Below are 18,993 nucleotides of genomic sequence, written 5' to 3'. Positions count from 1 at the left end.
TTGACTACAAATTTTGAAATGGTGTATGGCTATGATAGCTTGCCAAGCAGAATAAATATGTATAAGATACAAATTATGCATTAAACTAATCCAGTGACTGATATTTGGCAGACAATAAATGTTTGATCAGTGATTGTATAAAACTGATATGTAGCAAATAAATAAAGAGAACGGATACATAGTTACCCCTATATATAGCCCTTATATCCCATCTCAGCATAGTTATATGCTGAGCAGGGAGCCCTGATGCAGTGTTGGGTCCCAGGACCCTGGAGCGCTTAACCAACTGAGTCACCTAGGCATCCCTTTCATATTCCCTTTCATAATGGTTTTGTCTAGTCCTACCTTTGGGACTCTATGAAAACATCTTGTGTTAGCCCTTTAGTATTTCATTTTAGCATTTGTGAACATAAAATTCCTGTGCTAAACCAGACATTGAACTGTTAGAGTATTGGGATACTTTTCACAAGTCCAGATGTCTGATCTCTATGTTGCCTAAACATTCTGCCCGTTTTAGCCAGCTCAGGCTGCGATAACAAAATATTCTAAACTGGGTGTTTTAAACAACAGGATTTTGTTACTTAAATTTTTTTTATTGAAGTATAATTGACATACAGCATTGGTTTCAGGTGTACAATATGATTCAATACTTGTATATATGGTGAAATGATTACCACAGTAAGTCTGTTAATATCTATCACCATATATAATTTAAAAAATGTTTTTCTTGTGATGAGAATGTTTAAGATCTACTCTCTTGACTTTCAAATATGCAATGCAGTATTATTAACCACTCTGCTGTGTGTTATATCACCGTGACTTATTTATTTTATAACTGAAAGTTTGATTCCTTTTACCCATCTCACCCACTGCACACTTCTGGCAACTGCCAACTGCCAATATGTTCTCTGTATCTAGGAGCTTGTTTTATTTTTGTTTTTAAGTTCCCACATGTAAGTGAGATCATGTGGTATTTGTCTTTCTTCTACTTATTTCACTTAGCATAATGCCTTCAAGATCTATCCATCATGTTGCAAATGGCAATAATTCATTTATTTTTTATGGCTGAATAACATTACATGTATATATAAACAACACATTTTGTTTATCCATTCATCTATGGATGGACACTTGCACCATTTCCATATCTTGGCTATTGTAAATAATCCTGTGTTGAACAGGAGGGTGCATATATCTTTTTGAGTTAGTTAAAGGACAAGAATTTGATTTTCGTAATTCTGGAGGCTGGGACGTCCAAGAGTGAGGTACAGGCTGATTCACTTCTGTAGGATAGGTTTACAGCTTCATAGATGGCCACCTTCTCACTGTGTTTTAACACATTGGAGACAGGGATGGGGAGAGAGAGCTCTGGAATGTCTCTTCTAAGGTCACTAATTCCATCATGAAGGCCCCACTCTTAGGACCTCAGCTAAGCCTAATTACCACTCAAGGACCCCATTTCCAGATATCTTCACATGGAAGGGGGGTCGTGTCTTCAAAATATGAATTTGGGGGACATAGTTCAGTCCATGGCTCTGCTGAAAATAATAGAGGTTCTCAATTGCTTAAGAAATGAGGTCCTGGGGCACCTGGCTAGCTCAGTGGGTTAAAGCCTCTGCCTTCCGCTCAGGTCATGATCCCAGGGTTCTGGGATCCGGCCCCACATCTGGCTCTCTGCTCAGCAGGGAGCCTGCTTCCCTTCCTCTCTCTCTCTGCCTGCCTCTCTGCCTACCTGTGATCTCTGTCAAATAAATAAATAAAATCTTAAAAAAAAAAAAGAAATGAGGTCCTAATATAAGGAAATGTGCAAATTCATCTGGATTACTAAAGAATATTCTACTTCTTTGCTTTGGTTCCTAGTTTAGTCTCCCAACATTTGATCTTGGATTTGTCGTTGGACTCCAGCTTGTGTTCTGTATTGTAGATGTGATGTCAAAGATAAATATAGTTGGGTATTAAAGTGGTAAAAACAGATTTTGATCTGAATCTACTGACTGTAGGGATGCTGTGAAGGAGGGAAAGGGGAGAGCAGGGGTCTCAGAAGACTCAGAGAAGTGACAAGTTACAAAGGGTTGATTGTATAAATATGATTAGGCCAGCTATATTTGCTACCTGGCAGTTGTTGGAATTAGCATTCTGTCCCTCCACAAAGACTGAGAGATCAGAGGCCTATGCTTTCTGATGATTACATTTCAGAGTATTCTCAGGTCTGTGAGAAAGACATTTCTAAGTTGTAAAGGTTACATATTCATAACTTTTTAGTAAATACTCTAAGAAAGGGAATTCAGAAGCCTATATCAGATGTTGGCTAGAAGAAATTAAATTCTCCTGGCAGTGCTGTGCTTCTCAGGCAGGCATTTTAACGGAGGATAGTGGTCAATAGGGGGCTGGAGTCATCCTAGGTACATGGCCTTATGCTGCCAGGAGCCAGGTTAGAATTTGGTCAGCTCTCTTAGTGCAGTGTTTTGGATGGAGTTGTTATGGGCTGAGAGTTCTACAGTTCCCAAGGTGTCTCTGTATTTTTGATAAATGACTTCAGTCCATCTTTCAATGTGCTTTTGGCATCCACATTGCGTTCTTTCAGGCCTCTGACCTCTGTCCATTCCTTTCCAACTGTCCTACTACTATCTCACCACTGTCAAATCACAAAGAGCCTACTCCATTGCATAAGTCAACATAGAATACTCATAAAGCAGGTTTTAAGCTTATAAGAAAAGTATTCATTTATAAGACAGTAGATGTATATATATATGTATATATATGTATACATACACACATATAAAATATAATACATGTATACAAATACATACATACTCAGAGAGGAAGATATAGAGAGTTATCCAGCATATCCTCTGCCCTCACCAGGGATAGCCTTCCCCACTGTCAACATCCCTCATGAGAGTATAATATTTGTTACAATTAATGAACCTACAGAGATATATCATAATCATCCAAAGTTCATAGTTTACATTAGGTTCAATCTGGCGTACATTCTATGGGTTTGGACAAATGTATAATGACATCTACCCATCATTGTATGTACTCATGTATCCATTATTCATCCTTACAGGGTATTTTCACTATCCTAAAAATGCTATGTGCTCTGCCTATTCATCCCCTCAAAATGTGCAAATCCTGGCAACCATTGATCTTTTTAGTGTCTCTATAGTTTTGCTTTTTCCAGAATGTCATACAGTTGAGTCATACAGTATGCAGTCTTTACAGATTGGCTTCTTTCATTTAGTAATATTCACTTATATTTCTTTTATGCCTGTTCATGGTTTGACAGCTCATTTCTTTTTAGTGCTGAATAATATTCCATTGTCTGGATGTACCATAGTCCAACCCTATTTCTTAAGCTGCATCTGTTATCACAAGTATTTCTCAAGGTCAAAGTAGTAGTTGATTAATGTGCAGTTGTAATTAGTTTTCAGTTTCATGGCACATGACCATCATATCTGGTATGTCTGAAAGAGTTACACATGGTGCCCCCCAAAAGTAAGAAATTCAGAAATAAAGAAATAAAGGGGTACCTGGGTGACTAAGTTGGTTAAGTGGCTGCCTTCAGCTCAAGGGATGCTCTCAGAGTCCTGGGATGGAGCCCTGCATCTGTCTCCCTGCTCAGCGGGGAGCCTGCTTCTTCCTTTGCTTCTCCCCCTCCCTCCTACTTGTGCTGTCTCTTTCACAAATAAATAAATTAAATTAAAAAAAATAAAAATAATAATTCCTAATAGAATTAGTCAGAACTAAGTCATTTATAAAGTGTAGTTTATTTCCAAAATTATTGAAGAAACTTTTTTTAAGATTTTATTTATTTGACAGAGATCACAGGCAGAGAGGGAGGCAAAGAATAAGGAAGGGAAGCAGACTTCCTGCTGCTCAGAGAGCCTGATGTGGGGCTCTATCCCACGACCCTGGGATCATGACCTGAGCCGAAGGCAGACGCTTTAACCCAAACCACCTAGGTGCCCCTTGAAGAAACTTTAAAAAAAAAAATGTATGGTGGCCAAACTCTTTAAAAATCCCTAGATTTCTATTGATTCTTAAATTAATTTTACTGAAAATGCTTGCAATTTTGAAATAGCCTCCAATATGATTGCTCAACCTGTGTACTACAAAGCATTCCTAAATTTTTTCCCCTAGTCCAAATCTGTGGTATTTTGGTACTTTCTTACTTTGGTTACCTGACTATCCTTAAGCCCCCCATTGAGGCCATAGGAATTATGCAAAATGATCCTGGAACTGCATATTCTCAAGTTTGGTAATTATTCTTTGCCTGACTTTCTGGCATTCTCACATCTTAGCACATCTTCATGTCTTTCCCTGTTTGAACTTAGTAACCTTGCTCCCAACTGCCTGCCTGCCTGCCTATAATGGAATGATCATCTCCACTGACCATGTTCACTAGAGATTTTTGTCTCTTTCTTCTCACTCATACCACCACCTCCAACCCTCATTTCCACCCCCTCCCCCATCTCAGACTGCATCTTCTCTACTCTGTAGCTGTGATTACAAGCTGCTACACCCAAATTATATCTGTGAAACATGGTGGCCAGCAGGAGGGCCAGAAATTTTCTACTAATTTTGAAGCATATCTTTATATCTTCTGTTTTTTTTAAAATCCAATGTATTGGGGCGCCTGGGTGGCTCAGTGGATTAAGCCGCTGCCTTCGGCTCAGGTCATGATCTCAGGGTCCTGGGATCGAGCCCCACATCGGGTTCTCTGCTCCGCAGGGAGCCTGCTTCCTCCTCTCTCTCTGCCTGCCTCTCTGCCTACTTGTGATCTCTCTCTCTGTCAAATAAATAAATAAAAAAAATCTTAAAAAAAAAAAAATAAAATCCAATGTATTTATTTAATATATTCATCACAAGGGCTCAACAGAGACTTAATTTAAAAAGCAAACAAAACAAAAATGACACCACAGCTTAAGATACACAGTCCTAGATAGAAATGAAGAAAAAGACAGACTAAGGAGAAAATAAAAAGACAACACAAGGAGAGAGGCTGGACAGTCAAGGATCTTGGCTGGAGACCTGCTTTGAGTAGGTTTCTTGCAGATACTTCTTAAAGGCTGTGGGGTTTTTCCAGAGCTCGGCAGCGTGTGTGTTCAAAGGACTATCAATGTTTGGTTCTCCTAGCAGGCTCTGGATGGACAGCAGGATGGTCCTGACATCATACAGGACTGACCACTTGTCCTTCAGGATGTCCAGGCAGATGTTCCCCTGGGTGTCCACGTTGGGGTGGTAGCAGGGTGTGAGGAATTTCACCATGGGCGCGTTGTAGGGGTAGCCACTGGGGAACTCCAGGGAGAGCTTATACCGCAGGTCTTCATACAGTGTGCCAGCTGCTCCATGGATGGTCCCCACCCATTTGAAAAGGTTGTCTGATTCAGGGAAGGCAGAAATTCCTTTGTCACCGGACATCATGAGGGTTATCAGCTCCTGCTGTAGCCTCTTGCCCACGGGGCCACAGGTGGCGCCCCCGCTGGGCTCGGCGCAAGGAGGTAGACAGGAACTTGGAGAGCACGACTGCAACTCTATATCTTCTGTTTTTTAAACTTTTTTTTAAAGCTTTACTGGGTGTTATACACAACTGATGAATTACTGAACACTACACCTGAAGCCAATGATATCCTATATGTTGGCTAATTAAATTTAAATTAAAAAAATCAAATTCAAATAATGTGTCACGTTGAGAATGTTTAACTGAACCAAGTCAAGAATATAAACATAATACAACTTTAAAATAATTAAAGTTTTAACATGCTTTCCAAGAGTGGCCACAACAAAAAGGTGTGGACATGCTGCCATCAGGCCTAAATGATGAGACAAGGAAAACACCGTCAGAGGCTTTGCCATTACCTAAGTAAGCCACTGAGCAAATAGGCTTCAGTTCCCTTGGTTGTGAAATGACATAATAGCACTTTTCTTTGCCATCTCACATAGTCTGGTGAGATACTGAGAATGAAAGTTCTTTGAGAAGCGAAATGTGATGCATAGATCTGAGGAATGATGACTATGCATCTGGTCTACCTTTCTAGGGAGTACACTAGCAATAATATATAGAATGTTGTCATCTGGGATCAGAGAAATGAAATAAATAAGGTCTTAAGCTTCTTTAGGGTGGCATGTTGCAGAAAATGATGAATGTTTTCAAGACAATTGAATTTGGAAGGGGACCAAAGCAGTGATCGAAAAATGTGGTTTGAGTTGCTGAGACATTGAAATACAAGGACCAACAGAAATATCTAGTATAATATACATAGTCCTGTGATTTAAGAAGATGATGAGTTAGTCTATATATTAATGTTCATACTGAAGATGTCAAGCAAAGTCTTTGATCTCTTTGTCGAACATGGAAAATCAGTCTTCTGGGGAGATGGAAAGTATTTTTCTGTAAGTTCCCTGGCTATCCCTTGTCTCTGAAATAAGGGTGGCCTTTGGGTGTGAGTAGGGAAAGATTGTACCCCCTTGGAAGGTTTGGAAAGATGCTTTGTCACCTAAAGTCTAACACTGAGAAAAACTGAATAAATGAAACAGTGAAAAATGCTAAGAAAAAAAGAGGCAGGAAGAGCATAGGAAGTGTCTGGGTAACTTTGGATAGAAAGACCAGGAAGGACTCACTATGAAGATTATATATGAGTAAAGATCTAAAGGATGTTTCCATGGTCAATAAATAAATCATGTTTTATTCCTTCTCTGCTAGCTCCACTGACCTCAGGCTCTGGAGGAGGTGGATGGATGCAACAGCAGTAGATTTATCATTTAGTCACATAGTATTATAAACAAATGAAAATAATTTTATTTCTATTCCTTAACTATCTCCTCTGCTAATAGCTTCCTAGGTGGTACTGAAATGAAAGAACTACCATTACTTTTTATTTAGGATGAATGGGATAAACTTGCACACAGTGATTTAAGAAAAGTATGTGATGAAAGCTGAACTTCTTTTTTTTTGTAAGTTGATCTCATTATAAACTGAGATAGAAGAAATTAGAATAAACATTTTTTGATTTGAACATTAAATTTAATTAGGATATAATGTGTTCTTTGTTTTTTCAGTGACTGAAACATGTTAAACATGAAGTTTAGAAAAGGTTCTGGAATACTATTCTAGTGGGTTCCCTGGCAAAGGCAGAGCGCTCTTAAGTTATACTAAAAGTCTGGTTATTGCATACTATTGAGCAGATACATATGTTAGTTATTGTTATCTTTACTTTTTTTTGTGATCTTTACTTCTACCTTCAGAGTGGATATAGACTCATGTTCACGTTGGTATATAACTATAGAAAAACAAGTATATAATTAGATAATTACACTATAATTATGCAACTATAATACAATTATATGACTACTATCAAATACAACTGTTCTCATGAAGACACATCATAAATTTAATGAGAATGATTCTCCATTGTATTCACTCAGAACACCATGTTTGCCTTATTTTTTTTCCAGTAGATAAAACTAGATACTATATAGGAGAGAGAAAGAGTGAGAGGAAAAGGAAAAGGGGGAGAGAGAGACAGAGAAAGAGAGAGAGAGAGAGAGAGGGAGAGAGGAAATGGAGGGAAACATTTATAAAATGCTAACATTTGGGATATCTGCATGAAGTGTATATGAGAACTTCTTATATTATTTTTTTCTATGTTTCTGTAAGTATGATATTTTAAAAAAAATTAAAAATGACTTTACCCTCACCTTGTATTGATAGATGGATACTTTGGGTATAGAATTCAAGGTTCATTTACCTCAGAAATGAATGACTTTGCTGCACTGTTTTCTCTTATACATTGAAGCTAGTCTGTTGTTTTTTTGTTTCTGAGTAAACCTGGAATTCTATAACAATTTCATTATTTGTTTCCTGGATACTTATTTGTATCTTTGTTACTTATTTACTACTTATTTGTTGAGTTCTTAAACATTTGCCTGCTCTTGTAGGCATTCAAAATGGACCCATTAGCAAACCAGATAAAGGTTCCTGCCATTTGGAGTTCACATTCTACTAGCAAGGTGGCTGGTAGGTAAGGATAGACAAAATAAAAGTAACAAATGAATTATATAGTTTGTTAGAAAAGGGAAAAAGTAGAGTAGGTAAGGGTGATTAAGATTGAAGTAGGAGTGGTTTGCAGTTTTAAATGTGATAGTGAAGGCATCATAGATAATATGAAAATTGAGCAATACTGAAGCAGGTGAAAGAATTACTTCTCTGGATATTTAGGAGAAGAGTTTTGCACAGAGGGAATGACCAGGCTAAAAGTCCTAAGGAATGTGCCTTTGGTGTTTAGGAAAAGCAGAGAGGACAGTGAAGCTGGACTGGAGTAGATAGAGGCAGAGCAGTAGACTATAGAAGGTGAAGTCAGAGAGGTAATGGAGAGTCAGATCATCTGGGTTTGTTTCTATTTTTTTTTTCACTAATTTGGCTTTTGTTCTTAATGAATGGGTATTTGTTACTAGGTGTTGCAAAGAGAGTAACATTGTCTACCACATATTAAAAGGATTGGTCAGCTGCTGTGTGGAGAACAGTTTGTAGAGGCAAGAGTAAATACAGTAGACCAGGCAGAAGGCCGCTGCATAATCCAGGTGGAAAATGTTTTGGGACAGACCAGGTTGGTAGCAATGGAAGCAATAAGAAGTGTTAGGATTCTCAATATATTTTGAAGGTAAAGCCTCATTATTTCCTAGCAGCTTAGCTGTGTCATATAAAAGAAAGTAAAAAATGAAGAATGTCTTCAGGGTTTCCATTAGGAGCAATGACAAGAAAGAATGGACATCAGTTGATGTGAAGGAAGCTATGAGCTGAGCAAGTTTGGAGGTTGGGATGATCTAGCATTCAACTTTTTATAAGCCGATCATGATACATAGCTAAGTGGAGATGTTAAAAATATAGTTAGATATACCCAAATTATTATGAGTTATTCTGAAGCCATTTTCACTCCCTTCTTGATGCCCTGTTTTTATCTCTGAAATCTGGAATCTTGTCCTTACTGTAGGCTTCTGCTATCTCAGAATGATGAATGAATGAGTACATTTATTAATTTACCGTTTTGACTAGCAGAAGGAAATTTTGGAAACATAATTTTACCTGACTCAAAACCCCCAGGCTTATCTATGATGCCATGCTGCAGGCTTTTTTTTTTAATTTTTTTTTATTTTTAAAGATTTTATTTATTTGACAGAGAGAGATCACAAGTAGGCAGAGAGGCAGGCAGAGAGAGTGAGAGGGAAGCAGGCTCCCTGCCGAGCAGAGAGCCCGATGTGGGACTCGATCCCAGGACCCTGAGATCATGACCTGAGCCGAAGGCAGCGGCTTAAACCACTGAGCCACCCAGGCGCCCCCATGCTGCAGGCTTTTTAAAGAAATTTTTATTTATGTATTTGAGAGAAAGAGAGACAAAGAAAGAGAGATAGAGAGAGAGAGCACACAAGCAGGGAGAGGAGCAGGCAAAGGGAGAAGCAGCCTCCACACTGGGCAAGGAGCCACATGTGGGATCCCAGAACCCTGGGATCATGACCTGAGCCTAGCCAAAGGCAGATGCTTAACTGACTGAGCCTCCCAGGTGTTCCAGACTTTTCAGGACAAATAGCAGGAGTGAATGGATTGGATCCTGTGGGAAAGGTTTTACTAAATGTCCCTTGTGATAGATGAGAAATTGTGCAGTGATCAACATTTGGATAACCAGCAAGAATGCTGATTACTCTTCATCTAATGCAATACAACTACCATGATGCAGGGTTTAATTTCACGGAACCCACTGAACCATATTACTTATTTGATGGTTCTGTTACATAAACAGTTTAGCAGAGATTTCCTGGCATACACTCATTTATCTCTGATCATTGGCCTATATAATAATTTAACTGGAGCTGTTTCTTTAGTACTATATCCAAACACATGTCATTTTAGTATAATTAATAGATATTTATTTTTGCTGCCAAAAACAAAGGCACCAATAGCAATCTATCTATGATTATCATTTCCTTCCTCTGGCCATTGACACCACCCCATTATGGTTGCCCATTCATTTCACAGCTATAAGCAGTGACACATAAATTTTTTTTTAAACCACAGATGTTGATTTCCATATTGTTGCCCCGGTGCATAAACAATTCCCTTGTATATCATTGCTGGGTGAATATTTCACTGGAGCATTTGCTGATGCTTAAAATAAAAATGATATATGCGCATTGCTTTGCTTTTCCTCTCCTTGCATAAACTTTCACTACTTGCCAATAAGGGCTGAATATTTAACATGTAGAACCATTGACGTACACCTACCTAACTTCCAAATCATTTATGACTAAAAGTTGTTATCTAAAAGAAATGTTCAGCCCTCAGTAGAAATAATATAGTCTGGAAACTTAGGTAGGCATCTCTCCTGAGTTAGAGAAATATACTGTTTTTTTAATAAACCATCTAGATTCATAACTATCTAAAGCTGAAAGACACCTGAGAAAAATGTGGGAGGGGAAAGAAACTAACATTTTAGGAGCATTCATATATAAATGATGCTGTGCAAGGTACTTTACATATATTATTTCATTGAAATACCAGAGCAACTCTAAGAAGGAAGTGATAATAACTTTATACTGAAGGTAAGGACACCGGGAACAAAATGGTTAAGAAATTGAGCTAAGAACCTTATAGTAAGAAAGTGAGAGACCTGAGATTCTGTTCTAGCTTGTCTTCCATATCACTCTGTCTCTCGATTCTCTTGTTTTAGAAATGAGGAAAATATTTAGATATATTTACTGAGTTTTTCCAGGTCAGGTAGGTGGTTTATGACAGAGCTGGGATTAGAAACCAGAATATCTCTGGGATCTTTTGTCTTTTATAGTATTTTCTCTCCCTAGAAAGGGCCATAATTCACAATACTTAGAATTTAACTATATTTTAAAATTATAGGAAGTTCACAATTTGATTGTTCCATGGAAATAAATGGTTGTAGCTTTCAAAGAATAAGTAAGTGAAATTATTAAACAACTTAACACTATTCATACAATTTTTGGCTGTTTCAGGCACATGACTCTTTTCTCTTAGACTTGTAGTAACACTTGTCTTATGTGTTGTTGAGGCCTATTGCTGCACTGAGCCCTTTAGATAGGAGACTGAGGGCTAAAGAGTGAAAGTGACTTCCCCAAAGAGACACAGATGCTTAATAAGTGATGAGCTGCCATAAAAGAAGAGAACAATGGTAATGTGATCAGAGCAGGGGTTTGTAGTGAATATTTCTAACTTTAAGTAGAAATATTATTTATTCATTCAATCTAGAATTATCTACTAAATGTCAACTATATACCACATCCTGGTCTGGGGATGTAAAATTGAATGAAATAGAATTTTGAATTTAAGAAGCTCAATATCTAGTCGTAATAAAAAACATAGGCAAGTAAATAAGCAATAGCAGTTCTGAATCCTGTTCCTGGCGAAATAAAAAAATAATGTAGGCTTCTGCCTTCCTCCCTCAAAGTCAACTGTGGATGGAAACCCATGAGGTAATGAAGAGTTCTGTGAAACCTATGGGGTAGACAGGTAGTTGTTTGAATGATTGTTGGCAGAGAGCTGGCTGGAGCTGAGGCTGGAGATTGACCAGTGAAGCTGTGAGAGATTAAATTAGCAAAAGAAAGCAGTTTGAAATCTGGTCTTGATTCTCCTCTACCTTTGTCTTGAGAGACCCAATACCTGACTGGTCTCCATGGGTATTGACAACTAGACTTTAGACTGCTGGTACCCACGTCCGCGGAGTGGGGCTTGACTAGTCTGGGGCAGTGCTTAGATACCCACAGCAGTAATAACAACTCATAGGCCAAGATAATGAGACATCTAAGGAGCATAACCACTTGAAAAAGAAAAAAAACAATAATTATAAAGTATATATACTGTTAGGGCCAATTTAATGTTAAAACCTGTTTAACTATTAGGGCCTGCTTAGCCAGAGCAGCTCTATATTGCCTCGGTAGCCATATTGTTGTTTACATCCACGGACTTCATTCTGGGAATAAACGCCCCCGTAGTTCCTGGTATGGTTCCGGGTATCGATTCTGGGAGTAAATGCCTTAACAATAGAAGTCACATACCTTGGGTCTGCGGTTATGCCCTATAAAACCATCCTGTGAGATCGGGAGGGGGTCGCTCTCTTTGGAGGCGGCCCTGGCTGGTCAGCCTGACTTCTAATGCTTGGCATAGAATAAAGCTCTACATAACTTTCACTTTGTCTCAGTCTCGTTCCCTTAACCGGTCAGTCTAACTTCTAATGCTTGGCATAGAATAAGGCTTTGCATAACTTTCACTTTGTCTCAGTCTTGTTCATTTGATAACGGACCCCAACATATACCATTTAAATCAGGGCTCTTAGAACAGCAGGATAAAGATTTTATATAAGCATAAAAATCTATCACAAAGAATAAACTACAGATGACCAACAGATATACGAAAAGGGACTCTAGGGGCGCCTGGGTGGCTCAGTGGGTTAAAGCCTCTGCCTTCGGCTCAGGTCATGATCCCGGGGTCCTGGGATCGAGCCCCACATCGGGCTCTCTGCTCCACAGGGAGCCTGTTTTCCTCCTCTCTCTCTGCCTGCCTCTCTGTCTACTTGTGATTTCTCTCTGTCAAATTAATAAAATATTTTTAAAAAATTAAAAAAAAAAGAAAAGGGACTCAACATCACTAATCATCAGGGAAATGCAAATCAAGACTACTATTAAGATTTCATGTCATTACATGATTGGATTAGAATGGCTGTTATCAAAAAGATAAGAAAAAAAGTGTTGGTGAGGGTGTGGAGAAAAGGGAACCCTTGTGTACTGTTTGTGGGAATGTAAATTGGTACAGCCACTATGGAAAACAGTATGGAGATTTCTTGAAAAACTAAAATTAGAACTACCATATGATCTAGCAATTCCTCTCTTGAGTATTTATCTGAAGGAAATACAAACACTAACTGTAAAGATATTTGTACCCCATGTTCATAGCAGTATTATTTATAATAGCCAAGAAATGGAAACAGCCTAAGTGTCCATTGATAGGTGAATGGATAAGATAATGTAATTCATTCTCTCTCTGTCTCTCCCACAGAGGAATATTATTTAGCCATAAAAGAAGGAAATCCTTCATGTTTAACAACATATGGCCCTTGAGAGCATTATGCTAAGTGAAACCAGACAGAGAAAGACAAATATTGTATGATTTCCCTTACATGTTGAATTTGAAAAAACAAAACAAAAAAACCCCAGAATGCCACCACGCTCACAGGTATAGAGAACAGATGGGTGTTTTTCAGGGTTGGGGGTGGGTGTGGGTGAAATGGGTGAAGGGAGTCAAAGGTACCAACTTCCAGTTATAAAGTAAGTCATGGGGATGTAATGTAGAGCATGGCATATGCATGCATATTTGAACCATATTGCATATTTGAACATTGCTAAAAAATAGAGCTACCCTACAACCCAGCAACTGCACTACTGGGTACATACCCCAAAGATACAGACATAGTAAAGAAGGGGCACATGCACCCCTTGACAATAGCCAAACTGTGGAAGGAGCAGAGATGCCCTTCAACAGATGAATGGATAAGGAAGATGTGGTCCATGTATACAATGGAATATTACTCAGCCATCAGAAAGGATGAATACCCACCATTTGCATCAATGTAGATGGAACTGGAGGGGATTATGGTAAGTGAAGTAAGACAAGCAGAGAAAGAAGATTATCATATTTTTTCACTCATATGTGGAACATAAGCAATAGATCAGAGGACCACAGGGGAAGGCAGAGAAAACTGAAGGGAAGAAATTAGAGAGGAAGACAAACCATAAGAGACTCTGGACTCTGGGAAACAAACTGAGGGTTACAAAGGGGAAGGAGGTGGGGATTGGGGTAACTGGGTGATAGCTATTAAGGAGGACATGTGTTGTGATGAGTACTGGGTGTTACACGCAACTGATGAATCATTGAACATTACGTCACAATCTAATGATGTACTATATGCTGGCTAACTGAATATGATAAAAAATTAAAAATAATAAGAAAAAATTTTTGTAACTACAAGTTTTTTTTTTTTTTTTTATTTTTTTTTTTTAAGATTTTTTTTTTATTTATTTATTTGACAGATAGAGATCACAAGTAGGGAGAGAGGCAGGCAGAGAGAGAGAGAGAGAGAGGAGGAAGCAGGCTCCCTGCCAAGCAGAGAGCCCGATGCGGGACTCGATCCCAGGACCCTGAGATCATGACCTGAGCTGAAGGCAGCAGCTTAAACCACTGAGCCACCCAGGCGCCCCTGTAACTACAAGTTTTGACAGATTTTTAACTAGACTTATTTTGGTGATCATTTTGCAATATATTGTGTAGCTGAAACTAATATAATGTTATAGGTCAATTACATTTCAACAGAAAAGAATAACCTAAGATATTAGAATTTAAAGAAAAGGAAATAATTATTAAAAAATCCAGATATTTGGTATAATAAATGTAATATTTGAAATATAGAACATAATAAATGGGATAAATAATGAAATAGATACAGCTGAAAGGCAGGTGAGGAAACTGAAAGCAAAGAGAAATTCTTTAAGGAAAGCAAGGAAAGGTAAATAGGTAGGCTATATAAATAAAAATTAAGAGAAGTAGAGTATAGAAATTGAAGTGCCAACATTTGGATGGTAGGAACATCTTGAGACTGTAATGGAGGTAGAGTTCACAGAACTAAGAATTAAGAAAAAAAAATTAAGAAAAATGACTAAGCTAAGGGTAATGGGTCTAAAACACCAGACTGAAAAGATAAAGACCCACATCAAGAAACATAATAGAAAATATTAATACTATAAGACACAAAAAGAAGTTTATAAAATAATACAAAAGGAAAAGAGCAGACCATATTTATAGGAATAAGACTCAAAATGATTTCAGAGTTGTCAGCAACACTGGATGGAAGAAAATGGTGGTTTAACATTTTTAAAGTTTGGAAGGAAAAAGATTTTGATCTGGGGATCAAGAAGGTACTGGTCTGTAATTCAGTTCTTTTCCTATCATGGAGGTGGGTGGCATGTTGTTTGGACAGTGGCAGGTGGCCTAATCTGATATGTATATAAACTTGCTGATAACTGACCTTCTGATAAATAGACATAAGAATATTTGCCTAGGAGAAGAATCCTTATGTATGGATTTTCAATATGTTTCTGGGTTAGGGTTATAATAATAAATAATATATAATAAATAAATTTGTAATCTTATAATAAATAAATCTTATAATAAATAAATTTGTAATCTATGGATTAATGACAGATGGCTCCCAAGAAAATGGTCATGTAATCTATACATCTACCTAGGGTACAATCCATGTTTTTTTTTTTTTTAATTGTAATTAGGAGTAGTCTGTAGGATTTTTTTAAAAAGATTTAATTTATTTATTTGACAGACAGAGATCACAAGTAGGCAGAGAGGCAGGCAGAGAGAGAGGAGGAAGCAGGCTCCCTGCTGAGCAGAGAGCCCAGAACCCCGGGATTGTGACCTGAGCCGAAGGCAGAGGTTTTAATGTGCTAAGCCACTCAGGTGCCCTACAATCCATGTTTTGTAACCTAAAAGTGTGTGAGGTAATTCACAAACCTTAGTCAGAGACCTCATCTGTTAAGCTGCATAGAGTATCTAATGAAAGAAGAAAGGGTTTGAAGAATCGTATGGGATGTTATAGATCTCTTCCTGATTTACTTGTGTCTCTTGATTGCTTCCATCCTTTAAGTTACTAGCAGAGCTTGATATCAGGGAGGATCTTAGAGTCATGTGACACTGATTTGATAGTCTGTTTTTTTTTAATGTTAGCACAGAATTTAGAATTTTGTATCCAACCAAATCATCAAAAGCATAGAAAGGAATGCCCCTAAATCTGATAAGGTTCATCTTAAACACATACACACAGACACATACCCCATTAAACTAAATTGAAGAATGTAAGAAGTATTCTCTGTACAATTAGAGTTGAGAATTGAAACAAGGATGGCCACTATCCTCAGTTTAAGTTAGCAATGTAAGGAAACCCCTACTTAATATCTAAAACAATGAAAAGAAATTAAAGGCCTAAGGATTGAAAAAGAGGAAGTAAAGACCAATATTTCTAGTAGATTATATGATTGTATATTCTTAACCACTCCAGAAAAACTGATAAAAAATAATAAAAATATTGGAGTTTAGCAAGGAGTTAGATATAAAATCATTAAACAAAAATCAATTATATATATCTAAATAGTAGTAACAAATAATTATTGAACAAACTTGTCCTACATATGGAAAAATAAAGTTAGGTCCTTATCCACAATGCACAAAAATCAATTGCCCATGGACAAAAGACTTAAATATCAAAAACAAGCTTTTAAAATGTTAACTGTATATATATTTAAGTATATATGTATAGTTAAGTAACGATCATATTCTTCTACCAAGAGGAGCTGTATATATATATATATATATATAGTTCTACTGTTGGAGATAGGGAATAATTTCTTAAAACACAAAAAGAACTAACCATATGGAAAAAGTGATAAATTTGACTTCAAATTTCAAAATATAAAATATGAAAATTATTCATCAAGTCATTTTAAGAAGGTGAAAAAACCAAGCTACAAATTGAGATGTCTGCAATATGCATAATCAACATAAGATTTATTTCATAAATATTTAATGGAAAACATATCAATAAATGTCAACACAGATGAGGAAACACATGTGGCTAATCAGCCTATAAAGAAATATTTAACTTTATTGGAATCAGGGAAAAGAAAATAAGACTAGGGTGAAATACCATTTTATATCTATTTAGGTGGGAACAAATAGAAATGCTGACAATACCAAGTGGAAAGGATGTGGTGTAGTGGGATCTCATATATTGCTGGTAGGAGCATGAATTGGCATAACAAATCAGTTTGGCATTTTGTCATACATTGAACATTTGCATATCCTATGAGCCATCAATTCTAGTTCTACTATATACTCTAGAGAAACTCTTGCAAATTTTGTACAGGAAACCTGTAGTGGAATGTTTATAGCATGTTCACATTAATAAAAACCCAGAAATAGCCTAAATATCCATTTATAGAAGCATGGATAGTGATATGTTCATGCAAGGATACACATAATATTCAAAGAGGAAAAACCATAGCACAAGCAAAAATTCAGATCAACTTTAATATTGAGTGGAAAAGGAAGTCCCAGAAGATTATGTAAGTAGGATAGCTTTTTATAGAGTAAGAAAACATGAAATCTCCAATATATACTTTTTCTCAGAATATATGTGATATAAAACTATTATATATATATATATATATATATATATGCATGCATGTATACATATATAAATAAAATGACTGGATAACTATCCACATATAAATACACACTTATGCATGTAGAAAGTCAAGGAAACCCACCATATAATTAGGGTAGTGGTCAAGAGAGTGCTATTCAGTAGTATTCAGGGGATGGGATTGTGAAAAGCCCCAAAGGTATATGGAAGTTACTGTCTTTTTCTAGCGTCTACTTCAGATGATGGTTTTGCCAATATTATATTACTAAAGAGAAAGGAAAGAATAGAAGAGAGCCATGCAAAGACCAGGGATGAGAGTGTGCCATGAACCAATGATTATAATCAATCTAATTTTGAGTTCTTGAATTACACACATATGCCCAAATCTAAAATAATATTGGTATCTGCTATGATTTGGGTAGGTACAGCAATGCAGTATTTAATACCAAATGGGTAAAAGGAAGAATTTGGAATTAACTTCCCAAAGAAGAGGATGTCTGGGCTATTGATAAATAACTTTTATTAAGCATGATACTTAAAGTACTATGTCGGGTACTGTGCTAGGCCTTTGATGTGTGTTGACTCATTTAATCTTCACAATAACAGGTAACATTATCACATTTATTTATTTTAACACAAATAATTTAACAATGTCACACAATTAACAAGCGGCAGTTATTCTATGAGACAATTATTTACTCCCACATGCATGGCACTATCACTGTGCTTATGAGACTGTATTTTAATTTCTGCCTTCCTCATCAAAGTTTAAGGCCCTTGACAGGATGACCCATGTCTTATTGTTTATTTCCAGACCTGGGACAAAGTATAGATCATATTATTTGTTAATCAAGTGCTCATAGAATGAAAATGAATGAATGAACATGGTCTCTGTCTCTAAAGATATTACAGTCTTTTATCCAGTGGGCAAATGGGGAGCAAGATAGTATAGTGCAAGATATTTACCTCCTGAGAGATATGCACAAAGGTCATGACCCATTGTGGGGAAATCATGTGAAAATTCTTAGAAGAGTAGTAGCTTAAGGAGCCATAATCAGTATTCAGTCTGGACAAATCTTTTATTTTTGGGAAAGGGTAAGAATTATGCCAAAGAGGTCAGCAACTCAAAATTAGCCAGCTAAGGCTATTGATCTGGTAGGTGCTTATATAAATGGGGCATCAGACAGATAAAAAAGAAAGGGTTCAAAGTAGAATAATAAAATACCATGAACTTTCTAATATAATACATAGTGGAGAAACACATTAGATTACTGAGGGTTATCTGCAGGAGGATGATATTGAGGGAGTAGAAAGCACAGTGGTGACAGGGGCCCATGTGGTGGTGGGCATCAAAACTTCCAGCCATCAAGACTGCTTGAGGTTCACAGTGTTGTGAAGGTCCAATTAAATCAAGGCTCTGATAGCACAGAAGAATGATGAAGGTATTTCTCATTTTGAATTCCCTGGCCATCATATCTCCCCTGGGTCAGGTCATTGTGGAGAAAACTCATCAGTACCTAACATAATGAGCAATTGTACATACAGATTAAATTTCCCTCTACTAGATAATGAGGAAAAAAAACAGTATAACATGGAGATTAAGAATGTGGATTCTAGAGTCAGACTCTTTAAATTCAAAATCTAATTTTGTCATTTGTTAGTCATGTGACATTGTTACTTATGTTATCTGTATGTGTTAAAATAAATGTGA

At 37.0% G+C, this 18,993-nt stretch overlaps 1 protein-coding gene across 1 annotated transcript; it reads right to left on the bottom strand.

The window, feature by feature from the left end:
* Positions 1-4,993: 4,993 nt before the first annotated feature.
* LOC123948793 (ubiquitin-conjugating enzyme E2 C-like) lies at positions 4,994-18,753 on the bottom strand. The gene is made up of 2 exons (XM_046015941.1): positions 18,555-18,753; positions 4,994-5,546 (listed from the first exon to the last, which is right to left on the bottom strand). Exons 1-2 carry the CDS (start codon positions 18,751-18,753, stop codon positions 5,014-5,016), a joined length of 732 nt encoding a protein of 243 aa, XP_045871897.1. The 3' UTR covers positions 4,994-5,013.
* Between the last annotated feature and the right edge of the window lie 240 nt (positions 18,754-18,993).

This window comes from Meles meles, chromosome 8 (assembly GCF_922984935.1).
Source record: "Meles meles chromosome 8, mMelMel3.1 paternal haplotype, whole genome shotgun sequence".
NCBI classification, from domain to species: Eukaryota; Metazoa; Chordata; class Mammalia; order Carnivora; family Mustelidae; genus Meles; species Meles meles.
This window is presented reverse-complemented; position numbering and strand designations above follow the sequence as displayed.